Genomic DNA, 20,287 nt, shown 5'->3' with positions numbered 1-20,287 from the left:
CGTGCCCAACATTTGCATATTCTCACACAGGCAGACACACATACATACATAAAATTTAAAAATAACAATTTTGAATCTTGTTTATTTAATTTAACATAAATATTTCCTTTTTCTTTCTGTTTTGGCTTTTCAAGATAGGGTTTCTGTGTGTAGCCCTGCCTGTCCCAGAACTTGCTCTGTAGTCCAGGCTAGCTTGAAGCTCATTGATTTGCATGCCTCTGCTGGGATTAAAAGTGTGCACCACCACAGCCCAGTTCCTTTTTTTTTTTTTTTTTTTTGTTTTGCTTTTTTAGAGACAGGGTTTCTCTGTAGCTTTGGTGCCTGTCCCGGAACTAGCTCTTGTAGACCAAGCTGGCCTCGAACTCCCAGAGATCCACCTGCCTCTGCCTCCCAAATGCTGGGATTAAAGGCGTGCACCACCACCTCCCGGCTCCAGTTCCTGATGGAGGAAGGTCATTGGCTAATAAAGGAACTGCCTTGGCCCATTTTATTGGTTAGAAGATAGGTGGGAGGAGTAAACAGAACAGAACGCTGGGAGGAAGAGGAAGTGAGCTCAGACTCCACAGCTCTCCTCTTGGGAGCAGACGCCTGAGAGAGACGCCATGCCCCGCTCCCAGGCAGACATGCCATGAAGCTCTGACCCAGGATGGACTAGGCTAGAATCTTCCCTGTAAAACCGGTTCTCACAGATTATTAGAGATGGGTTGATCAGGATATCAGAATTAGCCAGTAAGGGCTAGAGCTAAAGGGCCAAGCAGTGTTTAAATGAATACAGTTTGTGTGTTTTTATTTTGGAGCATAAGCTAGCCGAGCAGGCGGCCGGGGTGCTGGGAATGCAGCTCCGCCGCTTTCACGAAGTCCAGTGTAACCCCAAACTCACTATGTCCTACCTCCATCTCCCAGTGCTGGGTGCAGTACGACGTGCTCTAACAGTGCTCCAGTGGACATCCTTGTCTATAGCTCCTTTCCAGGCTGAGGGGTGGCTCATGGTAGGATGCTCGCCTAGCACAGGAGGCCTTGGGTTCCATCCTCAGTGTCCCCAGTCAACAAACCCCTTCTCTCAGGCCACTTTCTCAGTATTAAGTTACAACTTTAGACCACCATGTATAAATATTTCTCATTTTTTGAAGAGCCCAATCAATTTTTTTCTCTATGTACAGTGTGTGCACACACATGTGTGGGTGTGTGCCCTGAATCCACATGCAGAGGCTGGAGGGTGCCAGATATCTTCCTTTCTCTCTTTCCAACTTATATTTTGAGGCAGTCTCACTAACCCTGCAGCTCACGGTTTGGACAGGATCCAGCTGTCTCTGCCCTATACTGGAGTTACAGCTACGGACAGGAAACCATGTGCAGCTTTTACATGGGCACTGGAGGTTTGCATTTGAGTCCTCCTGCCTTCAGAGCAAGCATTATCGTCCACTGAGTCATCTCTTAGCCCCACAAATGTTTCTCGGCTCTTTATATAAAAAGCCAGTTTGTTTTCTCAAGGGTTTTCCTAGTTACCCTCTTTACAAGCAATATAGAATATTCAATTTGTTTTGGGGTGGACTTTTTGGGAGGGGGATCCTGAAATAGAGTCTTTCAATTTTTTTGTAATTTGGAAGATGAAAAATGGTATCTCATTTTAATTCGCATGATACTGATTTTTTAATGTGGTGGAACCTCTTTGGTCTTTGTGAGTGTGTGTGTGGTTTTTTGAGACAGAGTTTCTTTGCATAACAGCCCTGGCTGTTCTGGAACTCACTCTGTAGATCAGGCTGGCCTCGAACTCACAGAGATCCACCTGCCTCTGCCTCTGCCTCTTGAGGAATGGGATTAAAGGTGTGCGCCAAGACCGCCTGGCCCCTTTTTGCTCTCCTGTGGCACTGAGGACTAAAGTCGAGGCTGCATGCAGTACTAGAGCTAGACTGAACTGCATCCTCAGCCCTTGTTCTCCTCACTGTGGCCCTCGGTGAGCACTCTAAAAGTGATCACCCCTTAACTGGCCACACCTCCTGGCATGAGAACTTTGTGTCTTATGTATGGACGTACTGCCTTCAGTTACCTGCTGCTTTGTTGTTCTAGGCTACAGCAAAGACATCAACGTTCTTCTGATACATGTGCTGTTAAAGTTCCTTTTTCTTTAAAAATTTTGTTTGCTTTTAAACTTTGGTTACTTTTTAGAATCTCAAGTTTTGAACTTTTATTTTCTTTCTTGAAATAAAAAAATATTGTTGATGTGTATGAGTATTTCCCTGAATATATGTCTGTCCACTACATAGGTATAGTGCCCACAGAGGCCAGAAGAGGGTATTGGATTCCCTGGATCTGGAGTTATAGACAGCTGTAGGCTGCCATGAGGTTACTGGGAACCAACCCCAGGTCCTCTGTGAGAACAGCAAGTGCTCTTTGTTGTTGTTTTGGTTGGTTGCTTGGTTTTGTGAAACAGGGCTTCTCTGTGTAGCCCTGGCTGTCCTGGAGCTTGCTCTGTAGACCAGGCTGACCTTGAACTCAAGACATCCACCTGCCTCTGCCTCCCGAGTGCTGGGACTAAAGGAACCACAGGAAGTGCTCTTAACAGCTGAGCCATCTCTCCAGTACTTCTGTTTCGGTGTGCTGGGTCTGGATATGTGCCTGTGATGGCAGGTGACTGAAGAGGCCAGAAGATGGCACTGGATCCCCCTGGAGCTTGTTGTGTTCTATGTGTTGTGATTACCTGGAGTGAATCCTCTGCAAGAGAGTACCTGCTCTTAACAGTTGATCCATCTCTTTAGCCTCGGAATTTTTATTTTCCTGCAGTGGTAGAGATGAACCCAGGGCTTTACATATTCTAGGCAAGTGTAATAAAATTAACTTAGCTTTTAATCTTAAAATTTCATTTATTTAAAAGAATTTGGGTAGCAGTAGTTGAGTAGCCATGTAGCCCAGGGTTGCCTGGGATTCGCAATGTAATCAACCTGTTTGTCTTTGGTTCTTAATCCTTGGATTTCAGTCCTGAGTGCTGGGGTTGGTGGCGTGTGCTGCCATCCCAGGTTTAAGTTTTGTTGGTGGCAGTTCTGTGTGTTGTTTGTGAGATGGGACCTAGCTGTGTGGCCCTGGTTGCCCCAGCACTTACAAACTATGTAGTCTAGGGTGGCCTTGAACTTCCCATTCTCCTTCTCAGCCTCTCGGCTAAACTTTTTGTGGCTAAATCTACATGTCCCCACTGTGGTCTGGTGTGTGTGTGTGTGTGTGTGTGTGTGCACTCCTATGTGCACGAGGACACATGGAGGCCAGAGGCTGATGTCAGGTGTCCAGGATGACTAGCTACCCAGTTCCAGCGGCCCCACCTGTCTGCCTCTTCTCTGGATTACAGGCATTCACTGCTGCAGCTGACTTTATGTGGATGAGAAAATCCAAACTCAGGTCCTTAAGCTTGTGCAGCAAATACTTTCCCAACTGGACCTCCTTCCCCCTTCCCCCTAACACTCCACTCTTTTGTGATGTTTATTGCTTGAGTATTGTGTAATCCATATTCAACTGAATAACCATGTACGCTTTATTCTGGGTTTGCAATGCTTTACTCGGCTTGTTTGTTGGGTTTTTGGTTTTTTGAGACAAGGTCTCTTTGTGTAGCTCTGGCTGTCCAGGAACTGATAATGTAGACCAGGCTGGCCTTGAACTCACAGAGTTCTACTTGCCTCCGCCTCCTGAGTGCTAAGATTAAAATCAGGTACTGGTGTGCCTGCTGATTTAGTTTTAATAGTTAACTAATTATTCCATCTAGAATCTATTTCATAAGGATTAAATTGATAAAATGGGGCTACAGAAATGTTTCAGCAAGTAAAGGTGATTGTCACTAACCCTGATGACTTGAATTTGATCTCAGAGACCCACAGGATAGAAGAAGAGAATCAATTCCCACAAGTTTTTCCCCACCATATACTTATTCCTCTCTCTCCCTCTTCCTCTCTCTCTCTCTCCATCTCACACACACATTAAATAAATATATAAATAAATGTAACTTGAAATGCTAAAATTATTTCTTCCCTTATAATTAACTAACCAATTTTCCCTATAATTTCTTCTACCACTGGGTTAGTCAAGGCAAGGCAATACAAGTAGTTGTTTCTAGGGTGGGGCTTGTATAGTGCTAGTGACCTCCCAAGCCCTTGCATATGCTAGACTCTATCCCTGAGCCACACTCCCACCCATTCTCGACTGTTTTAAACCCTCACAGCTTCCGGGTTTACTCTGACAGTCTCTTTACACCACGACACTAAGGCCAATTATCCGCTTGGCTTGCAAGCTCTGATGCCAGAAAAAGGGATGAAGAAAGGCAGCCACTTTCTTCAAGCATTCAAGTAAGGATAGTAAATTTGATTCAAATCCAAAACACTCGTTCCTGTTTCTGCTTGGGGGAGTCCCAGAGTTGGTTCCCGCTGTAGTGAACTCCACAGATGGCTCTAGGACTCCAAGCTCCTGAGGGAGAAAAGGAACTTTCGGGAACCAGAATTCAGCGTCAGCTGCAGCAGTAGAAAGTTGTCTAAGATTTATTTATTTTTATTTTATGTGTATGAGTGTTTGCCTGCATGTCTGTGCACCATGTGTATGCTTGATATCTTTGGGGATCAGAGAAGGGTGTCAGGTCCCCTAGAAATGAAATTACAGATGGTCGTGAGCTATCATGTGGGTGCTGGGAATTGAACCCAGGTCCTCTGCAAGAGCAGCCAGTGCTCTGAACTGTAGAGTCATCTCTCCAGACCCAGAGTTAGAATATTAGTGTGTTTTCCTACAACATGATCCCAGCCAGTCTAAAAAACATTCCTCCAGCATGCTCAGGTTTAACTTTCGGATGTAACGCCAGAACAAAGCTATGTCTGCTAGCTCCACCTGTAACCCCCATGCTTGGGAGGAAGAAGCAGGAAGAGCACTGGGAGCCTGAAACCTTCTGAAGCCCTACATAGCAAGTTCCACGCCAGCCACAGTCACAGGGCCAAACCCTGTCTCAAAAACAAAACCCACAGGAAAAATATCAGGGACACAAGAGAGAGTATCTGTTTCTGAGAGGCCATGAGACCAAGCCCAGCTTACCGAATGCTCTTCAGAGTCTGATGCCTGGGATGAGATGATAGGGTTAAAGCTGGTTGGAGACAAAGGGCCCAATTTTTTCCTCATAGCTCGGATCTGAAGCAGTGCCCGGAAGGCTGTGAAGAGGAAAGAAAACATCAGGACATCCTGTTTCAGGATTAAGGATGAGCAGAGCCCAGACAGAAACTATGCTCCCTTCAGTGTCCGTCCATCTGCTACGCCCAGCAAGTGCTCTGATGTTTCGTGTCCCCCTTCCAGCCCTCACTGTCAATCTCCTCCAGGACTCACGCAGCCGGCAGATGGGGCAGTTGTTGGCCTGGTAGCGCAGGGTGTCTGCGCAGGTGTTACAGAGGCAGAGGTGACGGCAGGGCAGGATCAAAGTGTCTCGGACATCTGAGAGACACACCACGCACTCCGCACTGTTATCGCTCACTTCGTCCTCGGCCACCTGGCCAGAAAGAGAGACCCGGCCAGTGACACAGAGCCTTCCACCCCCAGCTGACTTACAAGGAAGCTCGACTGAAGAGCAGACACATACTCAGAACAGGATCTACAATGACACTGAACTTTAGTTTATGTAGTGATTTTTTTATATTAGTTTTATTTTATGTTAGGTGTACATATGTGCTTTGCCTTTTGCATGCCTTGCGCTTGCAGATGCCAGAAAAGGGCACCAGACCCCCTGGGGCTAGAGCTACAGACAGTTGTGACCTGCCACAGGGTGCTGGGAACTGAACCTGGTCAACTGAAGAGGAGCCAGTTCTCTCAACTGCTGAGCGCTCTCTCCAGCCCCAGGCAGGGCTTTTGATACTTGGCTCCCCCTGCCTCTAGGAACTGCTTGCCTGAAGTTGAGAGACTGGACTAACTCCCTGAGAGACCTAGAGAAGGGACCTAGGAGGACACAGAGATGAAGGTGAAGGGAAAATGCGAGACCCTCCTGGGAAGCAGAGCTCAGATGAGCTCCAGAGCAGAAAGGCAGGTCCAAAGCAGCCTATTTTGCTCATTTCTAAAGTGGCATAACTGATAATCTAAAATGAGAATCTCCTAGGACCCGGCCGGCACACTAGACCTCAGCAGAGCACAGATTTTCACTTTGCCTCCAAGGAAGACCAAATCCCGAATTTTTAACAAAACTCACCTTAGAATCTTGTGTGTTATACTTGTTTTCAATCCCGTAGATCTCCTGGAGGAGGTAGCTGACCCCATCTACCTGAATAGCAAACAGTGAAGTCCAAGAACAGCTCACTACCGCGAGACAAGAGTAGAAGCCCCGCCTTTCCCCATGAGCCACCATGGAAAAACTCAAGGGCCTACATAGACAAGGGACATTTTTATTTACTTATGTTTGCATTTGGGAGGAGAAAGAAAATCAGATGCTTAGTTCACCCACCATTATATTCAACAAGGAATGTAACATTTTACAAACTGACATAGTGTGTAGTGTAGCTCACTACTCCAGAGAGTTACAAACGGCATAGACTCAAAAGGGGATGGAAGGGTGTATGTCAGAGTGTAAGTGGTTGTCGTGTAAGAAAATTCCAGCTCTAATAGTTGTATAGACGGCCGAAATGTGGCTCAGCTGGTGGAGCATTTGCCTAGAATGCACAGCGTCCTAACAACACAGAAACTCGGTGTGGTAGTGTGTGCCTGTAATCCAGCAATGGAGAGACAGTGGTCAGAGGATCAGAAACTGGGTGTGGTAGTGTGTGCCTGTAACCCAGCAATGGAGAGACAGTGGTCAGAGGATCAGAAACTGGGTGTGGTAGTGTGTGCCTGTAACCCAGCAATGGAGAGACAGTGGTCAGAGGATCAGAAACTGGGTGTGGTAGTGTGTGCCTGTAATCCAGCAATGGAGAGACAGTGGTCAGAGGATCAGAAACTGGGTGTGGTAGTGTGTGCCTGTAATCCAGCAATGGAGAGACAGTGGTCAGAGGATCAGAAGCTCAGTGTCACCCTCAGCTCCATGTCTAGTTTGAGGCCAGTCAGGGGTACATCAAACTAAACAAAAAGGAAGGGAAAATAATGGGCAAGGAAAATGAGGAAGGGGAGAAAGGGAAGACACAGACAGATGAGGTGGTACATGCCTGTAGTCCTTACACTTGGGAAGCTAAAACAGAAGGACCTGTCATGAATTTGAGGCCAGCCCGGACTACACAGCAGTATCAAGTCAGACTCCACCTCAATAAGAAAAGATAAAGAGCCAGGTGGTGGTGGTGGCACATGCCTTTAATCCCAGCACTTGGGAGGTAGAGGCAGGTGGATCTCTGTGAGTTCGATGCCAGCCTGGTGTACAGAGTGAGTTCCAGGACAACCAGGACTGCTACACAGAGAAACCCTGTCTTGACAGGGAGATGCAGGACTTCTGACCTGGGAAGAGACACTAATAGTGCATACCCATAAAACCACACTCATCTCTTTTACTATTTTATAATAAAAGATTATTTTTGTGTGTTTGTATGTGTACTTGAGTGCACACATGTGCACCATCTATGTGCAGGTATTAATGGAGGCCCAAAGACAGGATGTGATTCCCTGGAGCTGCAGTTACAGGCAGTTGCGAGTCACCTGATGTGGGTGCTGGGAACTGAAGCAGGCCCTTGGAGAGCAGCCAGTGATTTTAACTGGGCTAGCTCTCCAGCCCAGCCCTCCCACTTCTCTTCCGATCTTCATTTATTTATTATTTTATGTATGTGAGTATGGGTCCGGGCATGCCATAGAGAATAATGTAGAGGTTCAGTGGAAAGCTTTTAGGAATTGGCTCTCTCCTTTCCACCATAGATTCAGAAATCAAACTCCGGTCACTAGACTTCTATGGCAAGAACCTTACCTACTGAGCCATTTTAAAACCTTAATTATCTGTGCCCAATCCTACTCTATGAGACTAGGCCTTACTAGTGCCAAAGGTGGCTTTGCCCTTCTCTTTAGAATTCCACTCCTATATTCTACCTCACCTCTGCTCCTACAGACTTAGCCTAGTTCTGATCTCCTACCCAACTCTCGATGTTGACAGTCTGTTGCTAAGACAAACCTAGAAACAGGTGTAGTAGGAGGCCGCTTGTTCATTTGGGCACCAATTTGTTGTAAGAGGCTGCTTGTTTGTTCCCAGCTGCTCAGCCCCAAAATAATCGCACAGAAACCATATTACTTGAATACTGTTTGGCCAATAGCTTAAGCGTATTTCTGGCTAACCCTTATGTTAAATGAACCCATCTCCATTAATCTCTGTATGGCCACGTGGCTGTGGCTTACCAGGTAAAGTTCCAGCGTGTGTCTCTGGTGGGGCTACATGGCTTCTCCTGGCTCCACCTTCTTTCTCCCAGTATTAGTTTTCCCAGCCTAACTAACTCTATTCTACCCTATCACTGGCCAATGCAGCTTCTTTATTCATTAACCAATAAAAGCAACACATATATAGAAGGACCTCCTACATCAAACAGAAAAATATATAAAACATTTTTCTATAGAAACCGTAGCCTTTTAAATTGCCAGGGCTGAGGCAACTCACCAGGGCTGGGTCTATGCAGGTAGAACCTGTACTTGGGACCTGTGGCTTTTTCTGCTTCTCTTAAAACTCGTTTTAACATAGCAATTGCGTTTAAAGGGCACATATCAACTAATTCATACTAAGGAATTATTAATTATTATCAATTCCATTAAGAGGGGCAAGTACTTAACCTAAAAAAAGTGAGTACTTTGGGATTTTGGATATCTACCATCCTTCTGTAGGGGCCTTCCTTTGTCTGTCGATAACAAAGGCAAGCTTGCCTCCCACCTTTCTCTGCTACCCTCCCTCCACCATGCTATTCCCCACTTGTTTTCTTTTCTCTCTCTCTCTCTCTCTCTCTCTCTCTTTTTTTTTTTTTTTTTTTGGTTTTTCGAGACAGGGTTTCTCTGTGGTTTTGGAGCCTGTCCTGGAACTAGCTCTTGTAGACCAGGCTGGTCTCGAACTCACAGAGATCCGCCTGCCTCTGCCTCCCAAGTGCTGGGATTAAAGGTGTGTCCTCACTTGTTTTCTGAAGGTCTCTCTGTGGTCTTAGCTATTCTGGAGCTCTCTATGTAGACCAGGCTGGCCTCAGACTCACAAGATCCTCCTGCCTCTGCCTTTCAAGTGCTGGAATTAAAGGCACGGGCCAGCACACCCAGCTTGATCACCCACTTTTTTCAAACCATTCTTTTTTTCTTTTGTTGAGACAGGATCTTACTCTGTAGCTCAGGTTGGCTTAGAACTTACTGCAGCTGAGGTTGGCCTAGAACTCCAGGCAATTCTCTAGCCTCTGTCCCCCAATGCTGAAATTAAAGGCATAAGCCACCACCTGTGTCTCTAACCCTCTTTGCCAATGCCACCGGCTACACTTGTCCCCTATCTTCTATGGCATCTGCTCCTACTGTTGCAAAAGTACAAACTGTTGGCACACGGTGGGGCTCGGCCTCCCAGCAGGCATGTGCAATCCTGCTGGTGGTTCCTGAAGAGGGCAGATGTCCAGTAAGCTGCATTTCAGAAAAGAAACGCTAGGATAATTTATGCTGAGGGCTCTAATTGGCTCTGAATTAGACCCAATACTTCATCCTTTTGTTTGAAATGTTTCTCATCATGACATTTTAAGTAAAAAGAATTCTCCTTCACCCTAATGTCAGGAGACAAATCTTATTCTTTCACTTCTCAAGATAACTGTACCCTGGGAGGCACCAACAATTTCAAAACAATAAAGGCACTAAAAGTCAGTGTTCCTTTCAGGCCACCCACGTAGTTCCTAACAGACAAAAGTGCTCCTGTCCCGAAATCGTCTTCTCTGAGTGAGAGAAAGGAGGAAAGAAAGAAGGAAGGAAGGAAGGAAGGAAAGAAAGAAAGAAAGAAGAGGGGAAGGAAACAAGAGTATGTAGTTTTAAAAGTAAAAAAAAAACATGAAAAAAGAAAACGAGAGGACACGTTTCTAAGAGCTTCTGGCCTTTAAATACTCACCACTTGCTTCTGCTTGAGGGGCTTAACACAGAAGGTCCCATCAGTGTGCTGGAATAAAATCACAATGTTACAACCAGCAGAGAGGACTACTTTCTTATTACCCGCTGGGGTGTGGGAGTCTGAATGTAATTGGCACCCATAATCTCTTAGGGAGTGGTACTATGAGGAGGTGTGGTCTTGTTGGAGGAAGTCACTGTGGGTGTGGGCTTTGAGGTTTCCCATGCTCAGGATACTGCCCAGTGTCTTAGTTGACTTCCTGCTGCCTGCAAGATGTGGGACTCTCAGCTACTCCTCCAGCACCACATCTGCCTGCACACTGCCATGTCCCACCATGATGATAATGGACTGAACGTCTGAACTGTAAGTAAGCCACCCCAATTAAATGTTTTTCCTCATAAGGGTGGCCTGTAGTCATCGTGTCTCTTCACAGCAATAAAAATCCTAACTAAATCATTGGGCATTCACAGAGAGAAGAAACAGACTTGGAATATAGCAAGAGTGGAGTAGTGATCAGCTAGATCAATCATTTGATGAAGAGGACACTGAAGATCATGGCAGTGGGGGTGGCAGAGCTAAAAATTCCTGAGTGCAGTCCCAATGGGGCACCCTTTCAGCAGAGGGGTCTCATGAGAAAGAAGAACAAAAAATATCATAAAGTTACCTACCTTCTCAAAGGTGCCCAGAAGCACATGGCAGTGGCCAAAATACTCTGAAAGAAACAGGCATGTGTTTGAAAAAGGCCAAACAACACACTGCTAGCCCTCTCCCAAATTCTTGTTTCTCTAGAACCCACAGTTTGGTAGACCAACGGTGCTGGGTTACCAGAACAGGCACATTATAGATACCATTATAAACCCCACTTCTCAGGCTGGGGAGACTGCTCAGCAGTTAAGAGCACTGGTTGTTCTTCCAAAGGCCCTGAGTCTAATTCCCAACAACCACATGAGGCTTACAACCATCTATAATGAGATCTGGTGCCCTCTTATGGCCTGTAGGAACCCATGCAGACAGAACACTGAATACATAAAGAATGTATACAGTCTGACTGAGACCCACAGCTTCTGCTGGGATGGTATCACAAGAGGGAGCGGTCACCGCAGAGAAGTCCCCTACCATCTCCTTCATCCACCACAGCATGCACCACCAGAGGGTAAACCTCCCGGTCCAGATCAAAGCCGAGCTGCAGGAAAGACACAGAAGACGCCACATGGTTGGATGCTCATGGGTCCATCAGAAGGGGGTACTGCTCAGAAGCACTGCCCTCAGCTCTGCAACCCGTCCATCAAACCTGCAGCTGCCCACATCTGCCTAACTGATAACCATCTAGTTCCTAGAATAAAGGTCCCTAACCTTTTTGCAGCTCTCCCCCCACCCCTTTTCTTTCTTTTAAGCTTTCTCACAGTACCCTCAGCTAACAGGTTACTTAGGGGTAGAAAAATGAACAAGAACAGGTATATATTTTTATTTTCTATTTTTTGCTTTTGTTTTGTTTTGGTTTAGTTTGGTTTGGTTTTTCGAGACAGGGTAGCTTTGGAGCCTGTCCTGGAACTAGCTCTTGTAGACCAGGCTGGGCTTGAACTCACAGAGACCCGCCTGCTTCTGCCTCCCAAGTGCTGGGATTAAAGGCGTGCACCACCACTGGACAGGTATATTCTTAATGTGAACTAAGCAGACCTTTGAAAGGCATGAGGGGCCACCAGACTTACCAGTGAAGCATGGCATTCCAGCATCTGGACAGAGTTCCCGTGGCTGGCATGGGCCCTAGGTCAGTGCCTGGGCCCTTCTGAAGTGCTGGCGGACCCTGAGCAAGGTAACTTACCTCTTCTTCTGCCCACTCTGAGGGGTCCACAGTGTGGGAGGGCAGGCAGAACTGCTGGCACACCCCCCGCTTGTAGTGCACGGTCTCCGACTGCAGGCTGTTGTCTTTTGGAATGTAGCTATGGGTGAAGTGGGAGCAGAGCTAAAGTTAGAACTCAGTCCAGAAGTCTAACAATTCCCACGGTCTCACGCCTGTTCTCAATTTCCAACAACACTAACTCAGAAAGACCTTCTTCTTTTTGCTCTAACCTGGACTATTACTGGGCTCATATATTTAACCCATACATCCACAGGAAGAGCGCTAAAATAAAGAGTAAAGATTGGAAAAGAAAATTAAACTCAAGGTCCAGACTCTGCCTGCTGTAAAGAAGGTTTTCCTTCCGAGGTGGGCACGAAGGCCAGGAAGCAAGCAGCTTACCTGCTGTGCTAGCTTACCTGGCAATGCCATTTTGGAATTCTTCAGTGGCCTGATAGTAGATGGTGATGGCTACCCGGGCATCTGTGTCAAAGGTGAACTCGACATTGTAGTGGACTTTAGCTTTGCCCGCCTCTTCCCCATGGCTCTTTACTTCCTCAGCACATCTGAGAAATCACAATCCCCCCATAAATACAATCTCCCCACAAACACAATCACCCCATAAACACAATCCCCCCCAATTACAATCCCTCCAAATATAATCTCCCCATAATCACAATCCCCCCACAAACACAATCACCCCATAAACACAATCTCCACACAATCACCCCAAAAACAATCACCCCAAACACAATCCCCCCACAAACACAATCTCCACACAATCACAATCACCCCAAACACAATCCCCCCACAAACACAATCCCCCCCATAATCACAATCCTCCCTTTGGAGGAAGTGGATCAGGATTTTTGTTGTTGTTCTGTCTATTTTTCAAGGCAGGGTTTCTCTGTGTAGCTCTGACTGGCCTGAGATCTGCCTGCCTCTGTGTCCTGAGTGCTGGGACTAAAGTTTTACGCTACCATTGCCCATCAGGGATCAGAATTTTAAGACTTACTCTTCGGGCTGGAGAGATGGCTCAGCAGTTAAAAGCACTGGCTGCTCTTTCAGAAGGCCCAGGTTCGATTCCCAGCACCCCACATGGCAGTTTACACTTGTCTGTAATCCAACTCCAGGGGATCTGGCACCCTCACACAGGCATACATTCAGGCAAAACGCCAAAATAAATAAAAAAGAATATTCGGGGTGGCAGGAAGGTGGTGGTGCATATCTTTAATCCTAGCACTCAGGAAGCTGAGGTAGGCAGATCTCTGTGATTTCGATGCCTGCCTGGACTACAGAGCAAGTTCCAGGACAGCAAAGGCTACACAGAGAAACCCTACCTAGAAAACAAACAAACAAACCATCCTTACTTTTCTTTAACCCCCTAAAACAACACTGCATACCTGGCTGTTTGGAATGACATATTTGTATTTTTGCTGTAGCTATTACTGTGTTGTCTGTTGGACATTTAGACTATTCACTAGGTCCTGCCATCTGTGGGGAATAAACGGCCTGTGTGAGTGCGTGTGCCTCTCATTTTATCACTTTTCACTTTAGTGCCAATCACTAATCACGCCTGAGTTCCCACAGGCTGTTGGAGACCAGCAGGCCCTTCCCTTCCTCTCCTCCTCTACACTGCAAGTGCGGCATGCACTTAGCCCCATGTCTGAACAGCATGCCCTGTTGCTGAGTCTTGTTTTTATTGTCTTTATCTGCTCCCTCCCTTTCTCCCCTCTCCCCTCCCACCCTCTCCAGTGACCATCATACTCTGAATTTACTCAGGAGACCTTGTCTTTTCCTCCGTCCTATGTAGATCCATGTATGTCTCTCTTAGGGTCCTCTTCGCTGTCTAGGTTCTCTGGGGTTGTGGACTGTAGGAAGTCATTTATGAGTGAGTACATATTATATTTGTCTTTCTGGGTTTGGGTTACCTCACTCAATACGATTTTTTTCTAGATCTTTTTCTTAAGGTTCTTTTTTTTTTTTTTTCAAGAAGGATTTCTCTGCAGCTTTAGAGCCTGTCCTGAAACTCACTCTGTAGACCAGGTTGGCACTAACTTACAAAGATCCACCTGCCTCTGCTTCCCAAGTGCTGGGGTTAAAGGTGTATGTCACCACTGTCCCTGTTGTTGAGTCTTGTCAGTCTTTAGGCACCACCTACTGACTTTCTACTGCTGACATAGTTTGTCTCCTTCCTCCCTCTGACCCCTGCAGAGCTCTGACATCTCCACACTGCAGGGAAGTCACAACCCTATTAGCACAGCACCTAGCTGTGTTGCTGTGATTTCACAAAGGCTATTTACAGCTTGACACAGAGGAAGCTACGGTTGGTTGGCCTTCTTTTCCTGCCTAACTCCCCGAAGGGAGGACTCATTGGCCTTTTTAGTCCTTTGGTTTTTCACATACTTATCCTGAATTTCAACACAAAACTCCCTGACAACCTACAGTGCGCCTACAGACATCCAGATGCATAGGGGTCCACTTAGCTTGTCACCCCCCAATAGTGTCCTGCAGCAGAGCCCAGGCTGGCCTCAACACTATTCTGCCTCTACCTCCTGGGTACATGTCACCATGACCAACTTAAAGTAGGATTTTATATCCTAACTTGAACACCTCACTACTCCATAGCTTGTTAGAGTATCTGCAAACTTCAGCCCTTCCTTTAATAACAGTTCTTTTCCCTTTGTTTTAGATCCACAGAATACAGATAATATTTAAAATGCCTGGGCAGGTGAACGTTCTTTCTGTACAGAACAGTGCCCACGTTTCAAATTACACAAACACGACAAGGCCTTATCTTAGGGCCCATGCCTCAGCAGCGCCTGGCAGCTGGCATCCTTCAGACACAGGCAGAAGGCTGTGGGCCCTGGCAGAAGCTGCTCTTTGACTCCCATAGAGCGTCTGTTGCCCCACGAGCAGAAGGGCACTTGGGACCTGGTCTGAGCCCTCAAGAACTTACTTGACAAGCCTCAGCGTGTCCTTTCGGATGTTGATCAGGCTTCTAAGAGTCTTCACAGGTTCTTGGGGAGGTGGAGCAGCGTAAGGAAACTGTCAGACACAGAGTGGGAGAAGCAGTGTATTTATAGAGACCATAACTGTCCCCAACTGGAAAGGGGCTCTGGGGTAAATGAAAAACAACACTGTGAAGAGAGGCAAGAAGGAGGAGCCGAACTCTAACTGAGGAGGCGGCGTCTCTAACAGAGTAAGTCAGCTTGTCCAAGGTCAGTGCTAATAGGAAAACCAGCATTTAATATAATATCCAAAAAAGCAAGATTTATCTGCTTCCACCTCCCACCCTCCCATACACATAAAGCTCATTTGGGTTAGTGTTCAACTATTGGAGAACTAAATAGAAAAAAAAAGCCAACTCCCTACTGAAATTCTAAATAACAAAGGGCTTACTGTGGCCATGTTTACCACAAAAAGCTTTCCATTTAACCTCAGATGACAGAAGAACCTACAAGTTCTTTTCCTTCAGGGAGGACACACAGGATCCTAAGAATTTAGGGAATGAGAATAAAAGAGAAGCCCATCAAGTATGCAGGGCAGAGGCTTGCAAACACCAAAGGAGAAATCCCTCAGATGATCACACAAGGCAGTGTAGATAGGAGCCTAGAGGCATGCGGGTTGGTGGAGGCTGGGCTGTCTTCATCATTTGTACACATTTTCTTTCCCCATCTGAACCTTCCGATGCAGAGTTCTGAGACAGTGATAAAGGGGAACAGAAGACTTTCACTGGGGATGGCAAAATGTTCTCAGTACTCTTGTTCTTCAGGCAATACAGTTCAAGGGTCTCTCAACACGCTCTATGACGTAATGTATTCTGAGAGACTGTCTCTGCTGGGACACACAAAGACAGCTATGAGAAGGCTAGGCGGTGTTATCTACCTACCATCATAGATGCTGACTGTCCCCGATGCCTACTGGTCTCAGTAGCTCCGCAGTACATTGTGGGGACCCACAACTGTCCCTCCACAGTGCTGGCGTCAGGAAACAGGACGCCACGTTATGCTCTCTAATCATGCCTTCAGACATTGACTAAATGTGGCTATTTTTACTGGGAAAACAACTTAAATCAAAATAAAGTACAACTGACTTTCAATGCTGTCAATGGGATTTCTGATAATTCACATATTTGACTATGACACTTAAGAAAACACATTCGCACACCTTTAATCCCAGCACTTGGGAGGCAGATGGATCTCTGTGAGTTCAAGGTCAGCATGGTCTACAAAGTTACTTCCAGGATATTAGGGCTACACAGAGAAATCCTGTCTTGAAATACAAGAAAGAAAGAAAGAAAGAAAGAAAGAAAGAAAGAAAGAAGGAAGAAAGGAAACAGGGCAGTGGTGGTGCATGCCTTTAATCCCAGCGCCCACAGAGGCAAGCCTATTTCTGTGAGTTTGAGGCCAGCGTGGTCCACACAGTGAGTTTCAGGACAACCAAGGCAACATAGTGAGACGCTGTCCCCCCCAAAAAAAGAAAGAAAAAGAAAAGAAACATTCTCAAATGTCTGAAAGTGGAACTACTAGATCACAGAGTAGCACAGTTTTAAAACAGTCAATTAGATGTGATAGAGCATGCCTATAATTCCTACATAGGGAGGTAGAGGCAGAAGAATAAGAAGTGAAGATTGGTGCTTATTTTTATTACTGCTTAAATTTTTATTGTAATTTATTTTATTTTTTAAAAGATTTATTTATTAATTAAGCATACAATGTACTGCTGGCAAGGAAGGCACCAAGGTCTCATTACAGATGGTTGTGAGCCACAATGTGGTTGCTGGGAATCGAACTTGGGACCTCTGGAAGAGCAGCCAGTGCTCTTACCCTCTGAGCCATCTCTCCAGCTTTTTATTGTAACTTATATAGGGTTGGGGGCACACTGCCACAGCACAAGCATGTGGAGGTCAGAAGACAACTGACAAGGCCATGTAGATCCCAGAGACCTAATTCAACGTTAGAAGCAGGTACCTTTTCCTGCTGAGTAATCTCTCTGGCCTTTAGCATTTGTTTTGTTCTGTTTCTTGAGACAGTGTCTCATATAGGCCAGAATAACCTTAAACTTCTGATTCTCCTGTCTCTCAGTCTCTCAAAGTGCTGGGATTATAGGCACGTGCCACAAGCAGCTACAAAAGACTTTGTTGATACACAAGCAAATATGTGTGTGTTTATTTGTGTATGTATGTATATGAATATGTGTGTATGTGTGTATGAATGCGTATATGTATATGTGTATGCGTGTGTATGTATGTATTTATGTGTGTATTACTAATGAAAGTTGCTTTTTAATGACAAAGCATTATATGATCAAGCAGAGAGCTTTAAAAACAAAATGCACAAGATCACTCATGATTTTATCACAATACTGAAGTTAACAATGTTTTTGCAGAATGTATTTCTGCCCCTTCTTCACTGTTTCCCAGTGTTTATGATTAGAGGTCTCCTTCTCTTTTATAAGCACATGGCAAACATTGGCACCACATACAGACAGCTGCATACTTTATTTAAACAGTTGGTTTTACTTCTTTGCTGATGTGTGTTGTAGATGCCCTTGTCCCTGCATTCTGCATGCTTGTTTGATTATTTCCTTGGGACAAATTCCTAGGAGTGGAATTACTGGATCAAAGAGTAAGCATATTTTTAAGACTTTAAAAGTCATTTTGCCAGACTGCTCTGTGAAGAGCGTAACAGGAGGCTTTAATACAGGGAGACGGAAATTCTAGTCCAGCTCCCATCTGTGGCCCATTTCTTTACCCCCTACTTCCTAGGCTGCCATTTAAAGGAATTTAAAACAATTTTAAATAAGCTTAAGTAAAAAGTCATTAGGCAGGAGAATCTGACAAAAGCACTAAGTCCATTCTAAAGCCAAAATAAATGACTTTGGGATTAACATTTTTTCCTAGAGTAGCAAAGTTAATCATTTCATTTGTGCAGGTACTGGGTCCTTTTTAAAAACTCTTTTGGAGAAACCCAAAGCCCTGATATAAAGAGCATTACGGGCCCTTATTTATTTATTTGCTTTTTTTTTTGAGACAGTGTCTCTCTAGATAGTCCTGTCTGTCCTAGAATGGGCTATGTAGTCCAGGCTGGACTTGAACTTAAAGAGATCTACTTGCCTCTGCCTTCTGAGTGCTGGGATTTAAAGCATGCACTACCACTGCCCAGTTTTATGTAGTAACTTTATTTATTTATTTATTTATTTATTTATTTTTTGGTTTTTGAAGCCAGGGTTTATCTGTGTAACAGCCCTAGCTGTCTTGGAACTAACTCTGTAGATCAGGCTGGCCTCTAACTCACAGAGATCTGTCTGCCTCTGCCTCCCAAGTGTTGGGATTAAAGGAGTGCACCACCACCATCTAGCTTTTTAACCAGAAAACTTGGTAAAAACAAATCCTTGGGGTTGGAGAGATGGCTCATTGGTTAAGAGAACAGGTTGGTCTTCCATCCAGAGGTCCTGAGTTCAATTCCCAACAACCACATAGTGGCTCACAACCAATGAGATCTGGTGCCCTCATCTGGCCTGTGGGCATATATGCAGGCAGAACACTATACATAATAAATAAATAAACAAACAAACAAACAAACACACAAAAAACTCCAAATCCTCCTAGTGGGATCAAATGTGGATAATTTTCAACATAACAAAAAAGAAAATATAAGTAAACATTAAACTGAGTACCTACTATGTGCCATATTCTCCTCCCCACTGTGCAGATGTGTATGGGTGTTTGTGCATGTGGAAGAAGCTAAGGGACGACTTCGTCTACTACTCCCCACTTCTGTGTGTATGTATATGTTCACGTGTGTGCAGGTGCAGATGTGTATGGTGTTTGTGCATGTGGAAGAAGCTAAGGGACGACTTCGTCTACTACTCCTCAGGAGTCATCCACATTTTTTTGAGGCAGGGTCTCTCACTGGCCCGAAGCTCACTGATTTGGCGGTCAGTTGGTCAGTGAGCCTTGGGGAACCTCATGTTTTTACCTCCCATCACTGAGAGCATGATCATGTGCCACCATGCCCAGCCTTTTTATGTATAATCTTGGAACTGAACTCAGGTACTCAGAATTTTACCATCCCTGTTTTACTTTTTTTTTTTTTTTAAATTATGCCAGGCAGTGATGATGCATGCCTTTAATCTCAGCACTTGGGAGGCAGAGGGAGACATAGTTCTGTGAGTTCGAAGTCAACCTGATCTACAAATCAAATTCCAGCATAGCCAGGGATACACAAAGAAACCCTGTCTCAAAAAAAAAAAACAATTTTTAAAAAAACTTATGGTAAAATATACATACCTACATAACATTGTAGTAATTAGGGCAGCGGGGCTGCGTCCCCAACAACCCAGCCGCCTGCCCTAATTACTACAGTTGGCGCCCAGACGTGTGGACAGCCGAAACCCACTTAAAAAACCTGAGAAGGCTTAAAAATAAGGGAGAGAGAGTTTAACACAGATTTTTGCTGTTTGTTGGTGGCGTGCTGTAGAGAGATTTCCTGATTCGGCAACAGTAGCAGAAAAAATGCTGTGTCATTTTAAAGCGCGACTTCCTGGGGTGTGCCGCCATTGCGATCTCTGTCTGGCTCCTGCATGAGACAGAGCTTTTGAATAGAGCATTTGGAGTAAAGTGCTACAATTTGTTTGATGGCAACTAGACTCGCTGTGTTCTCGGGTCTGCTCTGCTTGTTAGAGGCAAGCATGCGCTTTCATCTAAGAGAGGCTTCCTGACTCAGCTTTAGCTGCAAAGCCTGCAGCTCATTAAGAGGTCCTGCCACGAAACACTTAAACGGTGTTGACGAAAAGCTGAACGCATGCTTTTCGGTTTTCAGCCGTAGCAGGAAAAAAGCTGCGCCGTTTAAAAATGCCAGCTTTCTGGGCTGTCCTGCCAGGACAAACTCTGACTCTTTTACGCAGGCGGTTTGTGCGGTTTGCAAGCACAGGCTGCTGAAGCTCGCTTGCTGGCTACAGTCAGTACCTCAGCCATGAGGCTGGGAAGCTAAGGAATGGGCTGGATCCAGCCGGCAAAGCCACGCCTTTAATCCTACTGATATTGCTTGGTAAATTAAAGACTCATGTGGTCAGAAAAAGAGAGATATACAGTAAAGAGAGATTCAAAGACAAAGAAAATTTCTAAATGGTTTGAAGTGTGTTAAAAATATATGCAGACTAAAATTTAAAGTTCTTAAAGTAAGAAAAAAAAAAAAAAGGAAGAGAGTTGTGTGTGGTAGCACACGCCTTTAATCCCAGTGCCTAGAAGGCAGAGACAAACAGATCTCTGTGAGTTCAAGGTGTAGTAGTGTACACCTTTAATCCCAAATGCCTGGGAGGCAGAGACAGGCGGATCTCTGAGAGTTCAAAGACAGCCTGGTCTACAGAGTTACTTCAGGTCAAAGATACAGAGAACCTGTCTCAAAAAGCATAGAGTTAAAAGTAAAAATAAACAA

At 45.3% G+C, this 20,287-nt stretch overlaps 1 protein-coding gene across 4 annotated transcripts in view; it reads right to left on the bottom strand.

The window, feature by feature from the left end:
- Window positions 1–20,287, bottom strand: part of Rnf157 (ring finger protein 157) — a 76,407-nt gene that overhangs the window by 14,581 nt on the left and 41,539 nt on the right. For 3 of the 4 annotated variants that reach the window (XM_041635885.1, XM_041635887.1, XM_041635888.1), the window contains exons 3-11: window positions 14,806–14,894; window positions 12,266–12,412; window positions 11,832–11,949; window positions 11,126–11,192; window positions 10,678–10,721; window positions 10,013–10,060; window positions 6,191–6,262; window positions 5,341–5,500; window positions 5,056–5,168 (exon numbers count right to left, since the gene is read on the bottom strand). In XM_041635885.1, the coding sequence (XP_041491819.1) occupies window positions 5,056–5,168; window positions 5,341–5,500; window positions 6,191–6,262; window positions 10,013–10,060; window positions 10,678–10,721; window positions 11,126–11,192; window positions 11,832–11,949; window positions 12,266–12,412; window positions 14,806–14,894 (858 nt within the window). Of the gene's footprint in view, window positions 1–5,055; window positions 5,169–5,340; window positions 5,501–6,190; window positions 6,263–10,012; window positions 10,061–10,677; window positions 10,722–11,125; window positions 11,193–11,831; window positions 11,950–12,265; window positions 12,413–13,249; window positions 13,341–14,805; window positions 14,895–20,287 lie in introns of all 4 variants that reach the window. The other variant, XM_041635889.1, reaches the window with a different exon arrangement.

The sequence above is a fragment of the Microtus oregoni genome, unplaced genomic scaffold (assembly GCF_018167655.1).
Source record: "Microtus oregoni isolate MIOR12 unplaced genomic scaffold, Mior012 000048F_ref0000485, whole genome shotgun sequence".
Classification (NCBI taxonomy): Eukaryota; Metazoa; Chordata; class Mammalia; order Rodentia; family Cricetidae; genus Microtus; species Microtus oregoni.
This window is presented reverse-complemented; position numbering and strand designations above follow the sequence as displayed.